Source organism: Sturnira hondurensis, unplaced genomic scaffold (assembly GCF_014824575.4).
Source record: "Sturnira hondurensis isolate 20B ecotype Veracruz unplaced genomic scaffold, ASM1482457v3 Scaffold0003801, whole genome shotgun sequence".
Taxonomy (NCBI): Eukaryota; Metazoa; Chordata; class Mammalia; order Chiroptera; family Phyllostomidae; genus Sturnira; species Sturnira hondurensis.
Window position 1 is genome coordinate 3,613,505 of NW_028076432.1, and position 27,760 is coordinate 3,641,264.

General features: G+C 41.3%; 1 protein-coding gene across 3 annotated transcripts in view; it reads right to left on the bottom strand.

The window, feature by feature from the left end:
• Positions 1-21,232, bottom strand: part of PRCP (prolylcarboxypeptidase) — a 73,726-nt gene extending 52,494 nt beyond the window's left edge. The window contains exons 1-2 of one of the 3 annotated variants that reach the window (XM_037042828.1): positions 21,102-21,232; positions 19,421-19,603 (exon numbers count right to left, since the gene is read on the bottom strand). In XM_037042828.1, the coding sequence (XP_036898723.1) occupies positions 19,421-19,588 (168 nt within the window). In that variant the 5' untranslated portion in view covers positions 19,589-19,603; positions 21,102-21,232. Of the gene's footprint in view, positions 1-19,420; positions 20,009-21,039 lie in introns of those variants that run through there. The other 2 variants (XM_037042827.1, XM_037042825.1) reach the window with 2 other exon arrangements.
• Between the last annotated feature and the right edge of the window lie 6,528 nt (positions 21,233-27,760).

The window sequence follows — 27,760 nt, forward strand, 5'->3', positions numbered from 1 at the left end:
TGGCTTCAGAGAAGGAATACCCACACAAGTGTGTAAGTGGAAAAAGTGACAACACTGACCTCAGTGTTGAGGTACCACCTCATGCCTCATCTCTGGCTTGCTGTCTCTGTCTTACCTCCTTTCAGTTCCTCCAACATGACCTGCTCTTTCCTAACTTAGAACCTTGTACATGATATACACTCTACCTGGACAGAAACTTCAATCATCTCCCTTCTAGTTAATTCCCACTCAGCTTTCTGGTTTCTGCTTTAACACCACTGCTACCTAGCAGATTCCCTAATACCCAAAACTGAGCACTCCACTGTAGATCCCACAGGCTACTTCCCTAAAGCACATGTCACACTTGTAACTACTTGTCACTATTTTTTTCCCACTAAACTGTAACCTCCATGAGGTCTTTGTTTTCCATTTATTCCCAGCTATTAACACAGTGTACAGCACATAGGAAGTCTGATAAATATTTGTTGAATAAATATATAACTGTTACATTACTACATAAATGTAAGATATATCTGCTATAATAGCTTCAGAATAGCTCAGAGAAAGCTCCTAAAGAAACTTAAGAAATCTACCTTTGGACTTCCGGCCAAGATGGAGGCACAGGTGGAATCACTGTGCCTCCTCGCACAACTAAGTTTAAAAACAACGAAGTTTTACTAACAAAAATGCAGCCAAAACACAGAAAATTAAACTGTACGGAAGTACAACAACAATGGACCACTCAACCAGACGGGTAAGAGGGGCGCAGTCAGCGGCGGAGCGGGGTTGGGCAAGAAAGATCGTTTGGTCAGACTGACCCAGGAGCATAGGCTGCAGCAGTTGGCAGGATCCCAGGCATGGGGGGGCCACGGGCGGACCCAGTGAGGGCGCAGGGCGGCTGGCTGACCACGGTCACACATTCGCATGCAGACAAACCAAGCGAAGGAGCGAACAGTGAGACAGACGGCTCAGGCTAGGGCCCCAGCAACGGGAATTAGAGCCTGAAAGCACCAACTGGAAAGACTTTCTGGGTCAAGGGGCCAGGAGAGGCTCCAAGGCTCACAGAGAGTTCCCTGGAGAGACCCACAGGGTCATGGAGGGTACACAAACCCACACACCCAGGAACCAGCACCATAAGGGCCCAATTTGCTTGTGGGAAGCCACCGAGGGGACTGAAATCTGAGAGAGAGCAGAGCAGAGCAAAGCAAAGCGTCATTGCTCCCTCTCTGACCCCACCCCCACATACAGCGTCACAACCCTACAATTGGGTCGCCCAGCCCTGGTGAACACTTAAGGCTCTGCCCCTCATACATAACAGGTGTGAACAGACAAAAACATGGCTCAGGAACAGCTCAAAGCCCCAGAGCCTATAATTCTAAGTGACCAAGAAATAGCCAACCTTTCAGATGCACAATTCAAAACACTGGTGATCAGGATGCTCACAAAATTAGTTGATTTTAATCACAAATTAGAAGAACAAATGAAGGCTAAACTAATTGAAATGAAGGGAAATGCACAGGAAACCAATAGTGATGGAAAGGAAAATAGGACCCAAATCAAGGGAGTGGACCAGAAGCAAGAACGAAACATCTAACCAGAAAAGAGTGAAGACATAAGAATTCAAAAAAATGAGGAGAGGCTTAGGAACCTCCAGGACATCTTTAAACGTTCCAACATCCAAATTATAGGGGTACCAGAAGGGGGAAAGAAACAGCCACGAGTGGAAAACATATTTGAACAAATAATAAAGGAGAAATTCCCCAATTTGGCAAAGGAAATAGACTTCCAGGAAATCCAGGAAGCTCAGAGAAACCCAAAGAAGTTGGACCCAAGAAGGAACACACCAAGGCACATCATAATTACATTAGCCAAGATTAAAATGAAGAAGAGAATCCTAGAAGCAGCAAGAGATAAGGGGAGAGTCACCTACAAAGGAGTGCTCATCAGACTGTCAGCTGATTTCTCAAAAGAGACCTTACAGGCAAGAAGGGGCTGGAAAGAAGTATTCCAAGTCATGAAATCCAAAGACCTACAGCTATGATTACTCTATCCAGCAAAGCTTTCATTTAGAATGGAAGGGCAGATAAAGCACTTCTCAGATAGATCAAATTCAAGGAGTTCATCATCACCAAGCCCTTATTATATGGAATGTTAAAGGGACTTATCTAAGAAAAAAAAGATAAAAAATATGAACAGTGAAAGGACAGCAAACTCACAGTTATTAACGACCACACCTAAAACAAAAATAAACTAAGAGGACAGCTAGATCGGGAGCAGAACCATAGAAATGGAGATCAGATGGAGGGTTAGCAACAGGGGAGTGGGAGGAGGAGAAGGGGGAAGAAGGTACAGAGAATAGGTAGCATAGGTGGTGGGTAGAAAATAGACAGGGGTGAGGGCAAGAATAGTATGGGAAATACAGAATCTAAAGAATTTGTGACACATGGACATAAACTAAAGGGGGGGGATGATGGGGGAGGGGTGTGCAGCGTGGAGGGGAATGAAGGGGGAGAATAGGACAACTGTAATGGCATAATCAATAAAATATAATATTAAAAAAATCTACCTTTTATTAAACCATACAGGTAGTTCTCATAATATTAGCAACAAAAAGAGGCCATCATAACCTCTCCAGATGCAGGACTGCGGGGCAACTTGGAACAGACACATACATACCAGAGAGTAAGGATGTACAAATATACGTAGTTCTAGCTACGTAGCAGTTCATGTAGCAGTTCAGGATATCATGTACCATGTTACACTGTCCCAAATGGTGGAGCCAAGGGAAGCACATGTCCTTGTGTGGGACCCTGCCTCCAGGAGTGGGCTCCTATTCTCTGTGGGGTCTAAACCCCTAGAAGGCCTATATCTCCTGGTCCCACAATCATTCCCATCCATGTGGGGAGCAGGGCCAGAAGCCCAGAACGCCCAAATGTTAAAAACCCAGAGGGAGAGAGCTTACACCAAGCTCTAAAGTCCTGCACCAAAAGTCACCATACCAAAAAATGACTTCGTGTACATTTTTCAGAGATGCAGAAGTCCGCAGCTCAGCATTCCTGGTCGCAGTTCAGCTCCAAGCATCTCTCACCCATCTGGGTTGCAAAGCAGTCCCCGTAGCTCCATCAGCTCTGTTGCCATCTTCTTCCTCAGGCAGACCTCCTTGTGGCTGCCCTCTCTGCAGACCTCCTCCTCTGACCTCCAGTCCACCCCAATTTAAATGCTTGGCTGGAACTTCCTATATGACCTCCTATCTAGTCCTTCCTATGGTGTTAGTGTCTGACATTTCTGTCAGCTCCCCAGTGTCTTTGACCCTTTTTTGGCTGCCATCTTTAGGGCAAGAGTTCCCAGCAACATAAGGACATCCAAGGTACCTTATGAGCTTTCCCCTACCTCCACTATGTCACAAGTCACTCTGCCTGTGCACTTTCTCACAGTCATGTACACAATTCTGCAGCTTCCAAGATCTTCTTTACAGCTTCAGGAAGGCAAGGCTGTTGTTAATCTTCCTTTGTCATGTAAGGTATCTAAATGTTGTACCTTCTGCTCTTTCCTTCCCCCAATCCTGCCTGTAGGCAGGACTCAGGGTTGTTCCCCTACTTTCAGTGGACCCTGCCTCTATGGGTACCCACAATCACACACTATCCAAAAGATTAAGAAATGGCCCCAAGAGGCAGCGTCTGAGATAGGATTGACAAAGAAGGAAAGGGCATAGGAGAAGCATTCCAGGCAAAGGGAGCAATGTGGGCCAAAGCACAGGGAAAAAAAAAACAAAGGAAGGGACATGTGAACAGAGTAGATTAGCAACCTGTAAAGGGCTGAGGCCATAGGGTGGAAGGTCCTAAATGCTAAAGAATTTTTGTTCATAATAAAGCGAACAACATTGCAGGTTCTGAGCGGAAGACTCCTTTGACTAGAAAAGTGGTGGTTACTGTAATCTGTAGAGACTGCAGTGGAGGGGGCACTGCAGGTAGCAAAGAGGACCAATTAAAAGACTCTGAGTTCAGGAAGGCAGTAATAGAGGTCATAACAAAGGGTGAGGGTCGTACAAGTGAAAATAATAGATATACTCTGAGGATGGAATCAATCCACCTTGGTAATTACAAGGAGTATGGAAGACATAAGAGCCAAAAATAACTGATATTTCAAGCTTTAGGGACTTTATACTCCTGGTTCCTCTCTGATCCAGTGTCCCTTCCTCAGAAAAACCTTCCTGAAATAAAGCCTTTTCCTTCTACTATATCCCATATGTACACATATATCACCTTGCTTATTTCCTTCAAGATAATCATTATAATCTATAATTAGTTTATTTGCTTAATATTTACTAATTTCTTAATGAGAAAATAAGCTCCACATGAGCAGTCCATCTGTTGCCTCCAGTACCATGCCCGGCACATATAACAACCCTCAATATTTTTTAATGATAACAGTGCCAACAGAAGAAGGTTGGACCAAGTCATCATCTAATCAGATGAGTCTGCTTCTGAGTCAGACCTACAAAACTTCCAAACAAAAATATAGGGAGGCAGACTGAGGTCATGATTAAAACATATAACACTTGATGCCTGTTTCTCTACAAATTGGGAAGAGCAGAACCAAAAGTTCATAAGGTCACTATGAGAATTAATGAGCTAATAGGTGTAAAGAATTTAGAATACTGCCGAGCACATAGCAAGAGCTCAATAAATACTATTTATTATTACTATTATGATTATTCCTACAGAGATGGGTCAAAACACATGAGAAAGAAGTCTGCAACTATGGATCTGGAAATGATCTGGGAAGCAGCCCTGAGAGGAACCATGAGCTCCTATCTGTGAAAAGCAGACAGACAGGAGGGATTAGAGACTCAGGGAAATACATGCTCTGGTCCTATTTAGATGACATTAATTCTTCCCCTTCTCTTTTGCACAGTTCTCTGGGAAACTTTCTTTTATTTCCTCTTTCATCTAGTAATGCCTTATAATGAAATGAGGTAGAAGAGAACACTGTCCTTTCTCCTGCTCTATCTCCACTCAAAGCAGTTCTTCCTTCTTGTTCGCAGATGTGTATGGAAGACAACGATATATAATAACTAAGAAAAAGAAAGAGGAAAGATGCCAAGCAGCCATGGCTAGGAAGCAGAAGAGAAACAAGAGCAGTCCAAGTGTTTACCAAGAGCCATGGCACTACATGATGCAGTCTGGAGTTTGAAGGCCCCCTTCTAAATGCTGCCACCTACTGCCAGCGTGAGCCGGGAAGGTCAACTGCCTATTTAAGAACACTTTTAAAAAATGGATTATAAAATTATGTAGGCTCATTATATACCATTTGGAAAATGCATAATAGTACAAAGAATAAATAAAACATCACCTAGTTTAGTACATTTTCATCTACTTTTCCTCTGTGCAGCTATAAATATATTTTAAACATACTTGACCCTCTCAAGTGGTAGCTGATTTTTCCCTCTCAAACCTCTCCCACCACTGGGCCTGCAAGTAAGAATAGATTACTCTTATTCCTAATTCTATCCCCCAACCATCATCCCTAACTCACTGCCTCTAAATATTATGTCATAAGACTACACCACCTTACTACCCCAGTGGTTACTATCATCTACTGCACCCTGGTGCACTTTCCCTCATTCCCTGAGATTTTAGTTCCATGTTCACCATCACTCCAACATAACACCTTTAAAAGTCTTAATGATTTCAATATCCTAGGCCCTCAGTACTTTTTTATCCTCTCCTCCAATGACCTTGTCCTTAACCTACCAAAGTCACTAACCCATGGTTAAACTCTAGATCTTGTCATTCCCAGTAACTGCAATCCTGCCATACATTCAATTTCAAGCATTCTATTTCTTCATATCTTTTTACCTCACTCCCTCTACTACTATGATTCTTCAAATCCTTCAAATTCATATAATCCACATTTTTACTGTCCCTAAACTCACCTCACACCCCTCTTTACGTGGCTTAAATTCCATGGTCCATGAACATAATCAATCCCTTTCATACACCTTCAGTCCCCAAGTCTGTTTCTCACTTCATTTTAGTCATCTGGCAAAAGGGCAATCCTGGTTAAAAAGAACTCTCCACAAACTCCACATTCACACCCAAGAAACTAAATGTAGCTAGAGAAACATACAGCCATGTCAACTGGTCGTACTAACTTGAATGAGACTTCAAAATAGCCTTGCAATCAAACTCTGTTTCCCTAGTCCATTTTACTTTCCTTCTCTGCTAGTGGAGTTTTTATGTCCTCTCTCCCCCTCACTGTCCTTATCCCCTACTACTCCCTCCCTTGGGGATGTCCCTTCAGCCATACTAACATCCTTGAAGTTGCTCATGCCTAGTATATATTCATCTCAAGGTATTTTTTTACTTGCTCTTCTTTATGCCTTGAATGATCTTCCCCCAGTGCCTAGAACAATGCCTAACACACAATAGACACTTAATAAAAACTGAATAAATGAATTTGGAAACACACTGTATATTCTGTTTTCTATTTTGCATTTGCATTTACCAACAATTCATAAACATTTCCCCACACTGTCAGATATACTTCAAGCCCACCATTTGTAGTGGGCTAATGTAACAGTATTCCATTTTATGGGTATGCCACAAATCATCCACAATCTGGGAATGAGAAATGAGGATATATATACAAGAGGGAAATTTTTTTATGTTTTTCTTCCTTTGATCATTCTAAACCTCAGTAGTGTCACCTCTTAAAATGATGATATTATCTACCCCATTGTATTACTGTAGAGACTGAATATGTAATATAAATGGGTACAGAGACACCAGTTTTCTTATCACTGCTTAGATGCCAAACAAAAGAAAGATCATAGATTAAAATGTAACTCATAATACTACCCCTTAGTGATTTGATCAAGATAATCTCTATAACCCTCAATTATTGCATCTACTTTTTAAGCGATTATGATCATTCAAAACAGATATGTAAAAGAGCTTAGCATAATACCTGGCCCATGTTAGAAAACCAGTAAATGTTCATTCATTCACTGTTCATAAGCTACAGGGCTTTTCATTTTTCCTTTAAATATTTTATTTATTTTTCGAGAGAGGGGAGGGAGAAAGGGGGAGAAAAACATCAATGTGTAAGAGAAACATAGATCAGCTGCCTCTTACATGCCCCCAAACATGGACCTGGCCCACAAACCAGGAATTGAACTGCCAAGCTTTCAGCTTGTGGGATAACACCCAACCCAATAAACCACACCAATCAGGGTTAGGACTTTTCTTAAATTGTGAACCAGAAGAAAAAAGAGTTTTATAAATTCCCCCAATAATATTTAGATTGCCTATGTAGAATTTGCCTTTTTAACAATTAACCAATATGTACAAAGCATACTTAAGTTTTTTATAAAAGTCTGTATCAACTTTGTATCTTTTATTATAAAAAACACAGGCAAGCTCTGGCTGAGTAGCTCAGTTGGCTGGAGTGGCATCCCACACACCAAAAGGCTGCCAGTTCCATACTGAGTCAGAGCTTGTACCTAGGTTGCAGGTTCGATCCCCAGCTCAGGAGTGTACAAGAGGCAACCAATCAATGTTTCTCTTCTACATCGATGTTTCTCTCTGTCTCCCTTCCTCTCTATATAAAATTAATAAACATATCATCAAGTGAGGATTAAAAATTTATAGGCAAAACAATTATTCTTAATTACTGAATGGCAGTATAAATAAATTAATTCCTTTATTATCATATGCTTCAATGTACATACATATCAGGTCAGTGAACTATGATGATAAGAGCAAACATTAAATAAACCAGCCTCACTGGTTTAATTTGAAGCAATATTCAAATTACTTTGAAATATTCTTTGAAGCAATCTGAGTTGCTACCATATATTTGCCAATTTATCAGTGCTTTTCCATATTTTTCAAATGTAGATTTGAGTATGTGCTACTGGAATGATCAACAAATACAATGTAAGGTCCTCCATGATATAATTATCTCTGCCTCCCTAAGACCTACCCCACTACCCAACACATAAAAGGAACTGGACAAATTCTGTGTAGGTGGATGGGCGGGTGGGTAAGTGATTGAGTATGTCATCTCCTTCTTGGCACTCCAAAGTTACTTCTTTTTGATTCCCCACCCTGTGGTTGAATGCTGCAATTAAACCTGTTCTGGACAATGAACTGTGAAAAGAGAAGACGTGTCATTTTCAGGACTTGCTGGCACAGTCCTTCCAGGGTCTTTTTCCACTGGTACAGTGATTATGAGAGCATATACTGAGAAAAAGCTTCCATCAGTCCCTCAGTCTCCAAAAGAATGCTCATCCCAATGGAAATATAACATGAATCATAAATTTTTATTGGGTTAAATCATAAAAATTTTGGAGTTTTGTTATAGCAACATAACCTAGCCTAGCCTGACTTACACATCAAACAAGATAGTGACATTTATTTTAGAACTAGAAATTTGTCAAGAGTTTATTTTCAGAAAAACAAAATGGTACAGTTTAGCAATTTATCTTGAACATATAAATTAATCTCTCTATGTGATAACAGTAGAATCTTGGTTCTTGAACCTAATTTGTTCCAGAAGGCTGTTGAAGAAGTGATTTGTTCAAAAACTGAATCCCCTTTGTCATCTGAGAGAAGCATGCCTGATCATACAGGTATCAGCATGAAAGGGTTGTCAGGTCAAGAACTAAAGTTTTGTTCTATAACCAAGACATTGAGATATTTTTCTTGTAAACTTGGTTGAGAACTGAATTGTTTGATATGGAAAATGTTTGAGAACCAAGGTTTGACTGTAGTTCTCTCACCTATAAAGTAGGACAATAATCGTATCTACCTCACAGAGCCTCTACAGGGATTATATAAGTAAATGTCTATTAAGTACTTAGCAGAGCATTTAGGGCATATAAAGCTTTCAATAAAGGGTGGCAGATTATTAATATTTAATGCATTAGACACACACGGATTGCATATTTCATTTTACTCTCATGCCTCTTACTCTTTATTCATTTTAATTTATAGGCAATATTTTCCATTCAAAAAAGTTTATTAAAAGCTAGTATGTAGAGGGCACCATGTAAGGCATTAGGAATGAAGACAAGTAAGAGAAGACATATCATCAATAATTCTTGTTAATTATAATTTTTCTTTCTTCTCTAATCTACTCATAACCAAGCAAAGTTTTAAAGTCATAAACATAAACACTATGTTCTATGTTATAAATATTGTGTCAGTGGCAGAGCTGATTTTTAATTTAAAAAACACCTAACATGTTTCATTCAAAATTGAGATGGCAAAATTCTTTCGGTCTGATTTACCAAAGGCAATTAATGATAGGGCAAAAAATACACTTGTGCCCATATCCTGAGGCACTTGGTGAACAAAATTATGTCAGAGATGAGCAAATCCAATCTCCTTATCTTATATATTAGTAAAGTGAGATCTACAGATAAGCAACTTGCCCAAGGTCATAACATGAGCTGATAATAGAACACACACTTTGAAATGCTTGAAGTGCCTAAGGCACGAAGTCCTTACCATATGCTGACTGAGGGGTAAAAACATGACAATACAAAACCAAAAATTAATTTTTACTGACATTGCATTTTACCATTAACTGGTAAAATATTCAAAACTCAGATATCAGAGAGACAGGGTTAGATTTAATATAATAGAGAAGAGAAGGTACCTGCAAAAACCTAAAAAAATACATTGTCATATTTTCTATTTTTTATCAATGTTATCAATTATGCTATTACGGTTGTTCATTTCTTTTCTACTTTTATTCTCCTCTGCTCTGTACTGCCCTCCACCAACACTCCTCCCCCTCAGTTCATGTCAATGGGTCATACATATAAGTTCTTTGGCTTCTCCATTTCCTATACCATTCTTACCTCCCCCTGTCTATTTTGTACCTACCATTTATACTTCTTATTCCCTGTACCTTTCCCCCATTCTCCCTGCTCTCCCTCCCCACTGGTAACGCTCTATGTGATCTCCATTTCTGTGATTCTGTTCCTGTTCTAGCTGCTTAATTTGTTTTTGTTTTAGGTTCAATTGTGGGGTTTTTTTTTAGGATTTTATTTATTTATCTTTAGAGGGGAAGGGAAGGAGAGAGGGAGAGAAATATCAATGTATGGTTGCCTCTCATGTGTCCCCTGCTGGGAACTGGCCTGCAACCCAGGCGTGTGCCCTGACTGGGAATCGAACTGGGATCCTTTGCTTCACAGGCCCGTGCTCAATCCACTGAGCTACACCAGCCAGGGCAGTTTTAGGTTCAATTGTTGATAGCAGTGAGTTTGTTGTCACTTCACTGTTCATAGTTTTGATCATCTTCTTAGAGAAGTCCTTTTAACATTTCATATAATAAGGGTTTGGTGATCATGAACTCCTTTAACTTGACCTTATCTAAGGTCAAGCACTTGATCTGCCTTTCCATTCTAAATGATAGTTTTGCTGGATAGAGTAATCTTAGATGTAAGTCCTTGCCTTTCATTACCTAATACTTTTTTACAGCTCCTTCTTGCCTGCAAGGTTTCTTTGGAGAAATCAATGGATAGTCTTATAGGCACTCCTCTGTTGGTAACTGTCTCCTTTTCTCTTGCTGCTTTTAAGATTCTCTCCTTATCTTTAGTCTCAAGTAATGTAATTATGATGTGCCTTAGTGTGTGCTTCCTTGGGTCCAATTTCATTGGGACTCTCCAAGCTTCCTGGTCTTCCTGCAAGTCTATTTCCTTCTCCAGACTGGTAAAGTTTTCCTTCATTAGTTTTTCAAATAAATTTTCAATGTCTTGCTCTTCCTCTTCTCCTCTGGCACCCTCATGACTTGGATGTTGGAACGTTTAAAGTTGTCCTTGAGGTTCCTAAGCCTGCTCTCATTTTTTGGAATTCTTGTTTCTTCATTTTGTTCTGGTTGAATGTTTCTTCCTTCTTTCTGTTTCAAATCATTGATTTGAGTCCCAGTCTCCTTCCCTTCACCATTCATTCCCTGGACATTTCTCTTCATTTCACTTTGCATAGAATTCACTTCTTCCTTTATTTTGCAACCATATTCAACCATTTCTGTGAACATCCTGATTACCAGTGTTTTGGACTCTGCATGTAATAGGTTGATTATCTCTTCATTGCTTAGTTCTATTTTTGGAGCTTTGACCTGTTCTTTCATTTGGGCCATAATTCTTTCTCTTGGCATGCCTGTTACATAGTAAGGGGTGGAGCAATATGCCAGGGCAGAGTGACCCAAGTCACTGCATTGTGGCACTGTCTGTGGGGCAGGGGTCCAAGAGGAAATAATGCCACTTGCTTGGCTCCCAGTCACTTCCCCAGCTACGCACAAACAAGTTGGACCCTTCTGGTGCTGACTCCCAGGTGGAAGGGTATCTCCAACAATCCCTCATGAGGCGGGAGTTTCTCCCACCACTGCAATCCCCACAGGTTTTTTCACTCAAAGGTTTTGATGCTTTATTTCTCTACACTGGAACCTGGGTTGCACAGTCTGTCCTGCTCACCAGTTGTTCTTCCTGGTTTATCCGCACACAAATGTGGGAACACCTGGTCTGCCAGCCACCATTTCACCTGCCCCAGCTGCCCGTCTTCGCCCCTCCTTAATGAATGTTTCTTCATTAACTCCTTGGTTGTCAAACTTCCATACAGTTCAATTTTCCTGGCAGTTCTGGTTGTTGTTTTTTAACTTTAAAAAAATTTTTTAAATCTATTGTATTGATTATGCCATTACAGTTGTCCCATTCCCCCCTTTCATTTCCCTCAATCCTGAACACCCACTCCCCCATGATTCCCCCCTTTACTTTATGTTCATGTGTCACAAGTTCTTTGGATTCTATATTTCCCAAACTATTCTTGCCCCCTCCATCTATTTTCTACCTACCATCTATGCTTATTCTCTGTACCTTCTCCCCCCTTCTCCTCCTCCCACTCCCCTGTTGATAACCCTCCATGTGATCTCCATTTCTATGGTTCTGCTCCCAATCTAGCTGTCCTCTTACTTTGCTTTTGTTTTAGGTGTGGTTGTTAATAACTGTTTGCTGTCCTTTCACTGTTCATATTTTGTATCTTTTTCTTAGATAAGTCCCTTTAACATTTCATATAATAAGGGCTTGGTGATGATGAACTCCTTGAATTTGACCTTATCTGAGAAGCACTTTATCTTCCATTCCATTCTAAATGAAAGCTTTGCTGGATAGAGCAATCTTGGCTGTAGGTCTTTGGATTTCATGACTTGGAATACTTCTTTCCAGCCCCTTGTTGCCTGTAAGGTCTCTTTTGAGAAATCAGCTGACAGTCTGATGGGAACTCCTTTGTAGGTGACTGTCCCCTTATCTCTTGCTGCTTCTAGGATTCTCTCCTTCATTTTAATTTTGGCTAATGTAATGATGATGTGCCTTGATGTGTTCCTCCTTGGGTCCAAGTTCTTTGGGACTCTCTGAGCTTCCTGGACTTTCTGGAAGTTTATTTCCTTTGCCAGATTGGGGAAGTTCTCCTTTATTATTTGTTGAAATAAGTTTTCCACTTGTTGCTCTTCCTCTTCCCCTTCTGGTACCCCTATAATTCTGATGTTGGCACGTCTAAAGATGTCCTGGAGGTTCCTAAGGCCCTCCTCATTTTTTTGACTTCTTGTTTCTTCCTTCTTTTCTGTTTGATTGTTTCTTTCTTCCTTATGGTCCACTCCATTGATCTGAATTCCAGTTTTCTTTCCATCACTATTGGTTCCCTGTGCATTTCCTTTCATTTCATTGAGTTTAGCCTGCATTTGTTCCTCTAATTTGTGACTAAAATCAACCAGTTCTGTGACCATTCTGATCACCAGTATTTTGAACTGTGCATCTGAGAGGTTGGCTCTCTCTTGGGCGCTTAGAATTGAGCTGTTCTTGAGCCATAATGTTTTGGTCTTCATGCCTGTTCCATATGAGGGGTGGAGCCTTAGGTGTTCACCAGGGTGGGGCAACCCAGTCACTGAGTTGTGATGCTGGATGTGGGGGTGGGGTCAGAGAGGGACAATAGCTTTTGTTCAGCTCTCTCTCGGATTTCAGTCCCCTCTGCTGCTTCCCACAAGCAAATTGGTCCCTTCTGGTGCTGGTTCCCAGGTGTGTGGGCCTGTGCACCCTCCAGGACCCTGTGGGTGTTTCCAACAAACTCTCTGTGAGCCTGGGAGCCTCTCCCGGCCCCTCGACCCTGAAAATTTTTTCAATTGCTGCTTTCAGACTCTAATTCCCGTAGCTGAGGCCCTAGCCTGAGAGGTCTGTCTCACTGCTCACTCCTTTGCTTGGGTTATCTGCGTGCGAATGTGTGACCGCAGTCAGCCAGCCACCCTGCGCCCTCACTGGGTCCGCAGGTGGCCACCTCATGCCTGGGATCCACCAACGGCTGCCTGCGCTCCTGGGTCAGTCAGGCCAATCTTTCCTGCCCAACCCTGCTCCACCACTGACTCTGCCCCTCTTACCGATCTGGCTGAATGGTTCGTTGTTGTTGGACTTCTGTACAGTTCGATTTTCTGTGTTTTGGCTGCATTTTTGTTACTAAAACTTTGCTGTCTTTAAACTTGGTTGTGCGAGGAGGCACAGTGTTTCCACCTACGCCTCCATCTTGGCCGGAAGTTCTGTTTTTTGTTTTTAAATTTGTTGTTGACCTTCTTTTGGTTGTGCAAGGAGGCAAAGTGTATCTACCTACACCTCCATCTTGACCAGAAGTCACATCATCATATTTTCTACTCCACAATTTACCACACTCAAAATAGCAAAGAAAAAAAAGAAATATTTTCATACATCTTTCTTTGTTTCAAGTCTTGTATTGAAGAAAATTATTTGAAGCAAAGAAAAAAGTCAGTTTCTATGCCTTATTTACAAGTGTATCAAGTTATATCCTACTGATAAAAAATACACAGAAGTACTATATTTGTAACAGAAGAGTTCCTACAGATTTTCATATTTTTCAGAATAACTATTTTAGGTAATGATAAAGGAATTTACTCCCTCTCTATTCTGAGTAGAGAGGGAGTAAATTAAAGCCATGTACATTCAGAAACTATAAGATAGTTATAGTTTCTTATAGTTTCTGACCTGGTAGCTCAGTTGGTTACAGAGTCATCCCAATATCCCAAGGTTGGGGGCTTTGATCCCTGGTCAGGGCACATACAAGAATCAACCAATGAATGCATAAATAACTGGAACAATAAAACGATGTTTCTCTTTCCCTCTCTCTATAATAAAAAATAATAAGATTATAAGATAAAATAAAATCATATTTAAAATTCACTATTTACTAAGTTATATAAACTGTGCTAAATAAGCACATTACACATACCAGCTCATTTCACAACAAATGCATAGAATACCTACCATAATTATCTCCATTTTGCTGTTATAAAAATGGCAGCTCAGAGTAACTTGTCTGAAGTTACTCAGGTAGCCCTGAGCAGGTGGCTTAGTTGATTGGGGCATCGTCCCATTTACCAAAAGGTTGCAAGTTCAATCCCAATAAGGGAGTATATGGAAGACAACCAATCTATCAAATTGATGTCAAATTGATGTCTGTCTGTTTCTCTCTCTGTGTTTTTCCCTTCTTTTCTCTAAAAATCACTAAACAACATATCCTCAAGGATGGACAGAGAGGGAGGGAGGGAGGAAGGTAAAAATAGAATTCATTCTCAAACCTGTATGATATTCAAGCTCTATCAAATTCCTGACCCTGCATAACTTAGATCAAGGTCAATTCATCATTTCTAAGGGGTAGACTACACAATCTCTAACACTCTTTCTGACAATAATTCTGTGAGCAAAAACAGAAATTAGTTAAGAATTAATATAATATCTGTGATAGTATACTCCAGGTATAAGGAAGCAGCCATCAATAAATAAACTGAAGAGAAGAGGGGAACAATTAAGAAGAGGAGCAGGAGAACGAGCAATAGGATCTTCCAAGGGGCCAAGGGGCTACACAGAGATACATTCATTAGCCATCAGGGCCACTGTAACAAGAGTGGGAAAGGGAAACCTAAAATAGGATTGAAAGTAGAACTATAAGGGATGTACATAAATAGAAATAGCTTAGCCCACTGATACTGCCTCACAGCAAATGAGGAAGGAGCTGTTGAGTGAGCTGCAGCAGTCAGTGGCCATGAGCTCAACGCTGGGGCAAGATGTAGAGTTCTAACATAAACACTGGTTGGTAGTTAAATAGAAATAGTTGAGTATAGATGACTGACCACTAGGTTTCTAGAAGAAGCATTTTCACAGCTCACAACTGCCATGCATCTGGATCAGTCTGAAATGTACAATACTATGGAGAGTGTTCCTTTAGGGCAGAATACAGGAGAGTGTTCTTTTAGGGCAGAATACAGAAGGAATCAGCACTTCTCTATTAAGTTCCTTAAGTTCATACCATGGTCCAGGCACTGTGCATTTGCTTTCATGTGCTACCATACTTAACCCTCGCAACAACAATGGTAGATGTGATGGTTAATTTTACACTTCAACTTCACTGGGCCACGGTGTCCAGGTATTTAGTCAAACATTATTCTGGAAGTTTCTGTGAAGGTGTTTTTTGGATAGGACTTGTATTTCAATCAGTGGACTTGGAGTAAAGCAGATTTACCCTCCATAATGCATGTGGGACTCATCCAACCAGATAAAAATCTATATATCACAAGATTGACCTGTCTTGAGCAAAAAGAAATTTTACAAGCATGTTGCCTTTAGACTCAAACTATAACTCTTCCCTTGTCTCCCGGCACCTTGGGAGGCATACAGGCCTCAGTCTGTATGCCTACCGTGCACATTTTAGACTTACCAAGCCCCCACAATCATATGAGCCAATTCCTTAAAATAAACTAATTTTTGTGGATATACACATACACACACACTATTGGTTTTGTCTCTCTAGAGAACCCTGGTTAATACTGTAGATATTACTCTGTTTCAGAAAATCTGTTTCAGAAAAATGACAGCCATTCTCTTTCCCCACAGGGCTAGCTAGCATGGTAGGTGAAGGGTAGTATGAAACAGGGAAACCTTGTAACCACAAGCCATACATCCCAAGGAGTCCTTTAAAACACTAGGATCGCACATGTACCCAGAGCCTTGCTATGCCCAAGCGATGTACTAGCCTTTGCCTGGTTTCCTGATTCAGTTATTTTGTCTAAAAGAAATAAAATATTCCTACTAAATCAACATTTGAAGTTTTTGAAAGAATAGGAAAAATAATTGGTAAAGATTTTGCTTAACTTGGTTCAATCATCAATTCAAATGGAGACTGCAGCCAAAAAATCAAGAGAAGGCCGAGACTCGAAAGGACACACCAGCAATGGGAGAATTAGGAAAGATCCCCAAGTGCAAAGATGTGTCATTACAGATGGAGGTTAAGATTAGCCACACCTCATATTCCCAATTATGTGTACGCATGCCAAAATTTGGACAGTGAGAAAAATAAATTGATAGGAAAAATTTGATTCATTTGAAATACAGTGTTGGAGATGCTCTATAAGTACCCTAAACTGCCAGAAGGCCAAATAAGTGGATCCTAGAGCAAATTAAGCCTAAAACATCGCTGGAGGCAAAAATGACAAAACTAAAGCTGTCCTACTTCCGTACATCACAAGAAGGCAGAGAAAAGACAATAATGCTGAAAGCAACAGGAAAAATAGAAAGCAACAGGAAAAGAAGAAGATCAATATGAGATCGATTGATTCCATAAACGAAGCCATGAGCTCGAGTCTTCAGGAGCTGAGCAGGGCTAGTGAGAGCAGGACATTCTGAACATCACTCATTCGGTTTCCAGAATTCAGAGCCAACTCAACAGCCTATCACACACATACACAAGTGGAAGTAAAAGATAAAAAAGGAAAATAAAAACTTACTTGTGCCACTTTGTTTTGTTTAGGCTTTCTGTGGTTAGTCATTCATTCATTGCCTCAACAAATATTTATTTTGTACTTTATATTTTTTTTATGAGCTCTTCTGGATACTAGAGAGTACTACCTACTGGGTGGGCGGGGGGCGGGGGGAGGAACACATACAAAATACTCAGTGTGCAGAATGAGAAACAGACCAACAAAAGTTGCCCTGAAGTAAAGATTTCACAAAATAGGTGACATTGCAGACAGGACAGAGGTATAAGTTTAACTAGTGGAGAAGTGGGATGATATTCCAGACAGAATTTCTGACACAGTAAAATCCCAATGAGTATATGTTCTATGTTCCAAATACATGTGTATATTAGGGGGGGTACAGAGGCTTATGACAGGATATGAAACAGGAAAGGCCAACTGGGGTTGCTTATATGGTGAGGAACAATACCAAGGAGTAGGACATTTACCTTGCAAACAATCAGAGTTATAAAGGATTTTTAAGCAGGAGAGGAACAGGATCATCATGGGCTAAGTCTTTTTACTGAAACCATTCATGATGCTTATATGCATATAAGGACAGTTGGGAAATAGCTTGGTCAGATATAACTACAGATAAAAAAAATTATTATAAAATTTGATGAAAATAAACTGACTAAAAACTGAGCCTTGTAATAATAGTTTATTATTAAAAGGCATAAAAGTATTTCGTGTGCTCTACCTAAAAAAACAATAAAGTTGATTTTGCACATATATAGTTAGCCCCACTAAAAATCTATGGTCCAGAAACTGGCATCTGCTATAACTATTATTATGCAGTAAATACACATGTGGAAGTTTTTCTCAAAAAGTGAAATAAAATTCAATTGGAGTTGATGCAAATAAAATTACTGCTATGATAATAAAGATATATAGGGAATTTGTATCCTAAAATATGAACTAAATTTTATATTTAGGCCAGAGAGAAAGGGGTACCTGAATAAAGCCAAACAGATTCTGCAAATCACCAAAATGGAAAAATAACTAACCTTAAATTAATTTCTAAAGAGTGAAGTGGTCAAGAAAGGAATCTACTATGCAGAAATATTAATTAGAAGCTAACAAATCTTTTGGTCTTTTCTACCCTTTCATTCTCTTCTCCGCTGGTGGTTCTTGAAAATCATTCCTAAAGGGATTTTAGAGATCCTCAATTCCAAATAGTTCCCCTTCAACATTACTTTAGCAACGGAGTGCTGCAAACAGTTGTACACAAAAGCAGATAAAAGCATAAAGCTCAGGCTGATAGAGGTCAGGGACAAAGGGAGTACTGGGGCACTTTAACTTGGCTTCTACTTGGGCCTTCACCCACTGTCCTTCTGAGATGTCTCCCCACTGAGTTCTTATTTTTCCTCAGTGAAGTGTGAAACAGTTTGGTCCTTCTTCAAGCTTCTAAATTTACAGATGAGGAACTCTAGCCTAGAGAATTAATTTGAGTTGTCTGAGAAAAAGACCCCTCTTTTCTGGCACCTGTGCTAAACTTAAAATGTTTTCTCTTCCTCATGAGAAAAGACATTTCTTATATATTATTCTAAAGTTCATGGATCCCTCTAGCCCACATTCCTATTCAAAATGTACATAGGTAATCATGAATTTAATAAGTGCCTACCGGAGGACAGATACTCTGCTAGGGACATGAATGTCATCTGCTCTCATTAAACCAATACCAAATACCCAGAAGATCAAAAAACTGGGCTCAGAAAGGGAAGTAACTGTAACTTTACCAAAGTCACATAATTATCAGAGTGGAAGCCTAGTCTATCTGACTCCAAAAGCCAAACTTCAGACTCTTGCATTCTTTCTAATCCCAAACATCCCCAAATCCTACCTATCTTTACACAGGCACCCAGAAATACTGAGCTGTAAGGGACCCCCTCATTTCCCACAGGATGTATATTTCCATCCAGGCTTGTTGGAGAATAATACCTCATGCTGCAGCCAAGCACAAAACCATCAAGCCACCCTTAATTTTTGAAACCCAAGTTTCAGAATCAGAAATGCTAACCCTCGCCAAAGCTTGACATGCTTCAACTTCCATATATGTAGCAGGGGCTACATATATGTTCGGTCTTACAGAGAATAGTCAAGGTTAAACACTCTTAATAAAAGGGCTACAAAAACAACTTTGAGCTGAGCAAGAGATAACAAGCTGGCGTTTGAAGGTGAATATTAAATATCATCTAATAATAGTGGAAACTTGTGTTTGAGGGCAGCTTTGGGACAAAGGATGACTGTTACCACAGAGTAGAGGCCAGAGCTGGCATTAAGTTGGATTTGGGGGGCAGTCAAGGGAATTTGAATTACAGCACCCTCTGAGAACAGAAGAACTTGAAGTAATTGTTGTGGTCAGTTACAGAAAAGTGTGTAGCCAGGATTGATAGTAAATAATTGGTAACGGGACAAGAGATTGTAAGACTCAAGGCCACCCTCTGTAAGATGTGATCCAAAGATCGGACAAGTCCTAGGCATTAGGACTGAAATTCCGGGTGGGCTCCGGTGCTGGGGTTCCTGTAGGTTGGGCGGGAAACTACGAACCCCCAATCTCTTTCTCCCAACGCCCACCCTGCCTTACCTTCTGTTCAAAGTAGTGAATCGAGTACTTCCTGACTACGTCGGAATGGGATGTGAGGCTGGTTGACAGGTGCAGGTGGCTCAGAGCCCTTAAGGATGGCGGTACGGGGATGGCAACCCCGGGCATCAGGAAAGCCAGGAGCAGAAGCAGGAAGACAGGGCACCCCATTGCTCAGGCTGGAGGCTGCAGTGCGGATGAGAGGAAGACCGGCAGATGCGCGCAGCCAGAGCCGCACCCAGCCCGCAGCTCCGCCCGCCTCAAACAGGCTCCTCCCGCGGGAAATCTAAAGTCACCCTGCACCTCAGCAACCCAGGTCACCCAAGACACGCCGCTCCCATCCCTGTCCCTTAGGACGCCGTCACATTTCATTTCCCTCTTGTACTGTCCTCACTTAATAGTCCACCCTCATTTCGGTCACACTCAGATAATCTGCCCTTATCATCCTTGGGCCCCATACTACCTGACCGCAGAGTCACATCTTTAACTATATCTCCCCCTTTCAGCCTGGTCACCCCCACGCCTTCATCGTCACCTCTAAACTCTACCCTGTCTTAGTCCCATTGCCACACCTCTTGCCCTGCACAAAACCCATATAATGGTAATAATAAGAGCTACCGTGATCGTCCATATGTTAGTGTATCTCTGGGCGTAATGGCACACACATCATCTCCTCTAACTCAACTACCACGGATATCTTGTGCCTGTGTGTGACTGTTATTCCCCTTTACGGAAGAGTAAACTCAAATTCAGACAGGTGCGGGGCTTAAACTGGTCACTCCGACTGCTCCGTCTGGCTCCTTGGCTGCACCTCTTACTATGTAAGTCTAACCTCCTGTGATACTGTGAGAGGGTCAACCCAAACTTCCGTGTTTCCCACAACCGATCATTCATGGAGGTCGCCCGCGGCCCACGTAACCCCCGAATCTCTCTTGCTTCTGTTCCCTTGTTCGGGCTACGTCCTCTCCGTTTCCCACGCAGCCCGCTTCAGGCTCCGTCTTTCTGCTAGCNCTCCCATTGCCACACCTCTTGCCCTGCACAAAACCCATATAATGGTAATAATAAGAGCTACCGTGATCGTCCATATGTTAGTGTATCTCTGGGCGTAATGGCACACACATCATCTCCTCTAACTCAACTACCACGGATATCTTGTGCCTGTGTGTGACTGTTATTCCCATTTACGGAAGAGTAAACTCAAATTCAGACAGGTGCGGGGCTTAAACTGGTCACTCCGACTGCTCCGTCTGGCTCCTTGACTGCACCTCTTACTATGTAAGTCTAACCTCCTGTGATACTGTGAGAGGGTCAACCCAAACTTCCGTGTTTCCCACAACCGATCATTCATGGAGGTCGCCCGCGGCCCACGTAACCCCCGAATCTCTCTTGCTTCTGTTCCCTTGTTCGGGCTACGTCCTCTCCGTTTCCCACGCAGCCCGCTTCAGGCTCCGTCTTTCTGCTAGCTCCCGAACCCACCCTCTGGGTTTCCCCCGACCGCGGGCCACGCCATGCCCTGGAGCAGAGCCCTCCTTCCTTCTCCACAGCTCCGCCAATTCCCTTTAGCCAGCTTTTGTCTTCCTTCCAGTCGCCCCGTTCAACTTCAGTCAAAACGGCGCTCCCACCTCTTCCCGGGAACCCCCGCGCCCAGCAGGCTCCGCGCCGGTGTGGACCCAACTTTACAGACTGTTCTACGTGGCTCCCCCAATCGGGAAGAACTTCCGTCAAGCCGGCCTCTACAGCCAGTTTTACAGAAATGGCTGTTTGCAAGGATTCACCAGATAGGTTAATCTCCACCCTCGGCCGCGCCTTCTCCGGTTTGGCTCTGAGGGAAGACGTCATAAGCGTCACTTTTGGCGGTAGACGAAGCGGGAGATTCGATTGGAGGGCGCTTGGCGGGCACTCGGCAGACTCCTTCCTGAGTTACTGAGCGTGGCGGCGCAGGTCCTCTATCCTCCTCCTCGGGTGAGTAGCTGTGGGAACACGTTCTCGGGGAAAGCGAGGGCGAGAGACTCCTAACGAACACTTGAACGTCATTACGAAAGAGACTCGGAGCATCTTTGATATTTTTTCCTGGAGTTAGGGTAATACTCCAGCTTTTGAGGTGCTCGGAGATCAATTTTCAGCTACCTGCTATGCGACAGTAATGGGTTCTGAAAATGGGTCTTTTCCAAACTGCTTTGATGGCCCGGAGGGAAAAGGGGATCAGAGTGGCGAGCTGAATCCGGAAACATGAAAGATTTCTAAATTCCTTACCGCTCGCCACCAGTCAGTCACGTGACCGCTATACGTCTCGGGCGGTAGCTCCCAGCTTCTTTCAGTCTTGTTACCTTCCAAGCCGCTCTCCACACTGCCAGGCTCAAATCTGATCAGCATTCCGGATTTAAAAATTTTAGTCACTGCTATTTTCCCTCAGATTTAAGTCTAAATTTCTTAACTTGGTTTATAGGGCCCTTGCTGTCCGGCCTTTGCCTACCTCTCCAGCTTTGTCTTTCACCCTCTAGACCAGGGGTGTCAACCTCATTTCCAATCGGGGCCACATCAGCCTCGCAGTTGCCTTCAAAGGGCTGAAATAATTTTAGGACTATGTAAATGTGACTACTCCTTAACTGTTAAGGAGTTGAAATTACATTCAGCCCTTTGAAGACAACCAGGAGGCTATGTGGCCCCCAGTGAAAGTTTGACACCCCTGCTCTTGACCTAGGTTCTATCCAAACACAATGTCTTTTTGAGTTTCTAAAATGCACCATCCTCCTTCACCTCAGGTTACTCATTCTGCAGATAATTTTTAAGTGCTTTCCTCCTCTGTGCCAAGAACTTCATTCAACACAGGCTGTGAAAAGAATTCACAAAGAGAAGAAAATGCAGAGAGTAAAGTTTTTATTTTACTTTCCCAAGAGAGGTAAAGAGCTAGGTGGGGAGATATGCACCAGCACTGAGGAGTAGGGGCTTTGAGCTTTTATTAGATTAGATTTGGATTATAAAAGGATGGGGGTGGGTTACTGTTGTGTGGCCCCAGGGATGTTGGGGGCCTTATAACACTGGTGATTTATGGTGGTTTTGCATAAGCTGCAGTTTGCTCCACTGTTATCCTTTGCCCGCCTGCAGCTGTGGGGGGCAGTTATCAGGTTCTGTTCCCACTTTCCAGTAACTTACAGTCCTGAGGACATACACTCAGAAGAGTAAAATGCCAGTGTGTTTAACAAGGTCATAGGCATGCTAGACAAATTGCTCTGGCTTTATCCTTTCACTAAGTACTGGGATTACAATAGTTAACAAGATAGATTCCTGTCCTAATAGAATTTAAACCTTTTATGGATGGGATTATATGAAGAATATTGGGAACAAATTGAAATTTGAAATTTGGTTGGTCAGGGAAGGCCTGTCTGAGAAGTTGACGCCTAAATTGAGGCTTAAGAGATAAGAATGATCCAGCCATTCCTTCCAAGCAAAGGAAGAACCTTACAGGGTGAATGGGTTGTGCAAAGGCCCCAAGGCATCTTCATGGTCAGGAACCTAAAAAAAAAAATGTTTCTGGAACATATTTAGAAAGTACAGTTGTGTGAGATGTATCTGGAGAGATTGGAAGGGACTAGACCACTTAGGAGGACTTAGAAGGCTAATGCAGCAACATAAGCAGGAAGTAGTGATGGTTTGCATTAAGGTGGTGGCAGAATGTTGGGGTCCCAAAGGTGAATGATGGTTTTTAGTTATGAAAATAGACTCAAGTGTTTACCTATGGAATGTGGGACTTGAAGAAAACAGAGGAATGAAGGGTGATTCCTAGATATCTGGGATGAGTTACTGATGGAGAGTAGTGTCATTTACTGAAATGGAGGAAAATACAAGTATAGACATTAAGAGGAAACTAAAAATTAAGGTTTTACTTATTAAACCTTAAGATTTCTATGATACATCCAAATAGAGTTGGCTGTCAAGTAAGCAGTTGAGGTATGGAAGTCTGGAAGTTGCACCTTTGCCTTAGCCAGTAGATTTTAAATTCCTTGAATACATGAGCCTTTTTTTTTCCTGTCTGTAAGCCTGTCCTCTTCCATCTCCCTAGAATAGTACCTTACCTATCATAAATACAGTGAACAAACTGTATGTTGTACCACTAAGATTTTCCTGGGTAATTTTTCAAAAATATTTTCACCAATAATTCTCCAGACAAAAGAAGGGTTTTGTTTGTTTGTTTTTAAGATTTTATTTATTTATTTAGAGAGAGGGGAAGGGAGGGAGAAAGAGTTGGAGAGAAACATCATTGTGTGGTTGTCTCTTGCACACCCCCCACTAGGAATCTGGCCTGCAATCCAGGCATGTGCCCTGACTAGGAATTGAATCAGTGGCCCTTTGGTTAACAGCCTGAGCTCAATCCACTGAGCTACACCAGCCAGGGCTCAAAAAAGAGATTTTTGTCTCTTTATTTTTTAGCTATTTAATTTTCTACCTCCTGCCTGCCTCTCTCTTTCCTTTCTAGAATTTTCATATAAGGTTAGTGAATCATTCTTCAGGGACTCCTTTTGACTGTCTTTAGAAAAATTAGACAAAGTATGTGCCATTACATAACACTAGTTCCTACTAGTATACCATAGGTTAGGTGTTTATTCTATAAAACTTTTATGTAATTTCTCTCCTCTGATCATCTTTTAAAATAGTTGTATTTCATTATTTGTAAAGTTATGGGACCCACTACTCTCCCATGGCTGATGTCACACAACTCCCAACTGTTTCAGGAAAGGGCCTACTTCCACACTCACAGGGACAGAGATGATGTGACCAGACCTCCTGCTATCTCAGGAAAGACCCCTCCCCTCACTCAGAAGACCCAGAGGTGATATGACCCCCAAATTTCAGGGACAGAACTTTCCTCACACTCACGGGACACCCTACAATTTCAGAATGAGGCCTCTTGCAACACTCACAGGACCAAAAGCTGTAGTGTCTGGACACCGCACTCTCAATTATGACTGCCTTTACAGTCACAAGACTCAGGGCTAATGTCAAAGGACACCCCATATTCTCTCAATAGGTTCACATTGCACACTAAATAAATGCAGAGATGATGTGTAAGGATCTCCAACTCTTTCTTGAGGAAACTCACCCCACACTCAGAGGACTCATATCATGACAAGACCTCCAACTCTCTCAGATAGGACCCTTCTCAACAGGCAGAATCCAGAGCTATTGTGGCTGGGACCCTCTATGCTCTCAGAGTGGAAGACTGCCACACAGATGCACACTGCCAGGAATTGTTCTTCTCTGCTGTCATCTAGTGTACTTTTTGGGAGTAGCACCTATTTACTAGGTATCTGCTGCTATCATTTTGCAAGGACACTTTGAAGGTACCTTATATCACCCCTAGCTCAGAATGTCTTTCTTTTTAGTTTAATTTTTTTAATTATTATGTTATTATAGTCATCACCACTTTCCCCCCTTTGCCCTACTTCCCCCAGCTTCTTCCTCCTACAGTCACTCCCCACACCTTTGTGCATATCTGTGGGTGATGCGTATATGTTCTTTGTCTAGTCCTTTCACCTTCTTTCAACTAGTCCTAACGTCCCCCCTCCCCTCTTACAGCTACAAGTCTGTTCCTTGTTGCTCTGCCTCTAATTCTATTGAGTTGGCCAAAATGTTGGTATAGTTTTTTTCTGTACAATGGCTGTAGTAGCACTTAGTTGTTTTCAACTTCACTCAACAATTTTATTAGATTGTATTGTGACAGCTGTCATAGCAGCGTGTGTTTTTTTTAAACCAAAATTGGTGGATATTTGTGCAGACATTTTAATACAGAAGGTGAAAGAAGATGCACAATATTTTTGGCATATTATGCTTTATTATTTGAAAAAAAGTAAAAATGCAACTGAAATGCAAAAAAAAACCAAAAACATTTGTGCAGTGTATGGAGATGGTGCTGTCCTAATCAAATGTGTAAAAAGTGGTTTGCGAAGTTTCTCGGACTATTGACATTTTGACCAAATAATTCTTTGCTGTGGGGCTATCTTATACAATGGAAGATGTTTAGCAGCACCCCTGGCCTCTACCCAGTAGAATCCATTGGGAGTCAATGTATTCAAAATATCCAAATAAATGAAGTGGTTGGTGAAAATGAAAAATGTCTCTTATTTTACAGAAAAAAACTAAGACTTTCTTGGCCAACCCAATTTTTTGCTCATTAGTTTATTTTCTTCCTTAGATTCCAGTTATAAGTGAGATTTTATGGTATTTGTCTTTCATCACCTGGCTTATTGCACTTATCATAATAGTCACCAGTTCATCCCTGCTGTTGCAAAAGGTAAGAATCCCTTTTTTTACTGCTGCTTAGTATTCCAATGTGTAACTGTACCATAGCTTTTTTATCCAGTCATCTACTGATGGGCACTTGGGCTGTTCACAAATCTTGGCTCTTGTAAATAATGCTGATATGAACATAAGAGTGATACAGAAAACCTTTGTTCAGGAGGAGGTTTTCTCAACCTGAAGCACCCAACCCCCAAGCACCCCGGGGGAAGAGCAATTTGGCCCTTTGAGAAAGTAAGTAACAGGATGTTCTCTAGGACTAAGATTAGCCACGTAGCCAGAACTAACTTCCGTGTTTAGCTTCTGTATCCCGCTTTTGCTGCATAGACAGGAAGGCTCTGCAGACTATATAAGTCCCAAGAACCCTACACACGGGGCTCAGAATTTGGAGACTGACTCCTCTGGGCCCGTGCACGTAATAAACGCTCGTGCTTCCGCCATCTCCTCTCAGTGTGAGTCCTTACTTTCCCGCAACAAGAGTACATACATTCTTTTGAATTGGTGTTTGGGGATTCTTTGGATATAGTCCCAGCAGTGGAATCACTGGGTCAAAAGGCAATTCCATTTAAGTTTGTGAGGAGACTCAATACTGTTTTCCACAGTGGCTGCACCAGTCTGCATTCCCACCAACTGTGCACTAGGGTACACTTTTCTCCACATGCTTGCCAGCACTTGTTTGCTGATTTATTAATGATAGCTCTTCTAACAGAGGTGACGTAATACCTCACTGGGGATTTAATTTGCATGTCTCTGATTGCTAGTAATGTTGAGATTTTTTTCATATGTCTATGAGCCTTCTGTGTGTCCATGGAGAAGTGTCTATTTAGGTCATTTGCCCACTTTTTAATTAGATTGTTTGTGTTCTTGGTGTAGAGTAGTGTGAGTTCTTTATATATTTTAGACATTAAACTATTGTCCGCTATCTCATTGGCAGATATGTTCTTTCATACAGTGGGGACCCTTTTCATTTTGGTGATGATTTCTTTTGCTGTACAGAGCTTTTTAATTTGATATACTCCTATTTGTTTAATTTTTCCTTTATTTCCCTTGCCCTAGGAATATATTGGCAAAAATATTGCTACACAAGATGTCTGAAATTTTACTGCCTCTGTTTTCTTCTAGGATTTTTTTGTATCACGACTTACATTTAAATCTTTTATCCATTTTGAGTTTGTTCAGGTGTAAGGTGGTAAGATGGTGGTCTAGTTTCATTATTTTTGAATGTACCATTCCAATTGTCCCAACATCATTTACTGAAAAAGCAGTCTTTACTCCATTGTATGCCCATCTCTTCTTTGTCAAATATTAATTGACTATAAAGATGTGGGTTTATTACTGGACTCTCTATTGTGGACTCTTCCATTGATCTATCTGTCTGTTCTTATGCTAGTACCAGATTATTTTGATTACAGTGGCCTTCTAATCTAGTTTGATATTAGGTATTTTGATCCCTCCAACTTTGTTCTTTCACAAAATGCTGAGGCTATTTGGGGTCTTTCCTTGTTCCATATGAGATCTGTGAAATATGCCATTGAAATTTAAATAGGAACTTTGTTGAATATAGCTTCGGGTAATATGGACATCTTAATGATGTTAATTTTTCCAATCCATGAACACAATATATGCTTTCCCTTATTTATATCTCCTCAGTTTCCTTCTTCAGTGTCCTACAGTTTTCCGAGTACAGGTCTTCTATCTCCTTGGTTAAATCTATTCCCGGGTACTTTATTTTTGTTGTTGTTGCAATAGTACATGGAATTGTTTTCTTACTTTTTCTTTCTGATAGTTCATTACTGATTTATAAAAATGCCATCAATATTTGAGTATTTACTTTGTATCTCACTATTTTGCCAAATTCATTTATTAAGTTGAGTAGTTTTTTGGTGGAGTCTGTAGGGTTTTCTGTGTATAATATTATGTTGTCTGCAAATAATGACAGTTGTCCTTCCTCTGTTTCCAATTTGGATTCCTACTACTTATGCTTCTTATTCCCTGTACCTTTTCTCCTTTTCTCACCCCTCCTCCATCCCACTGATGACCCACCATGTG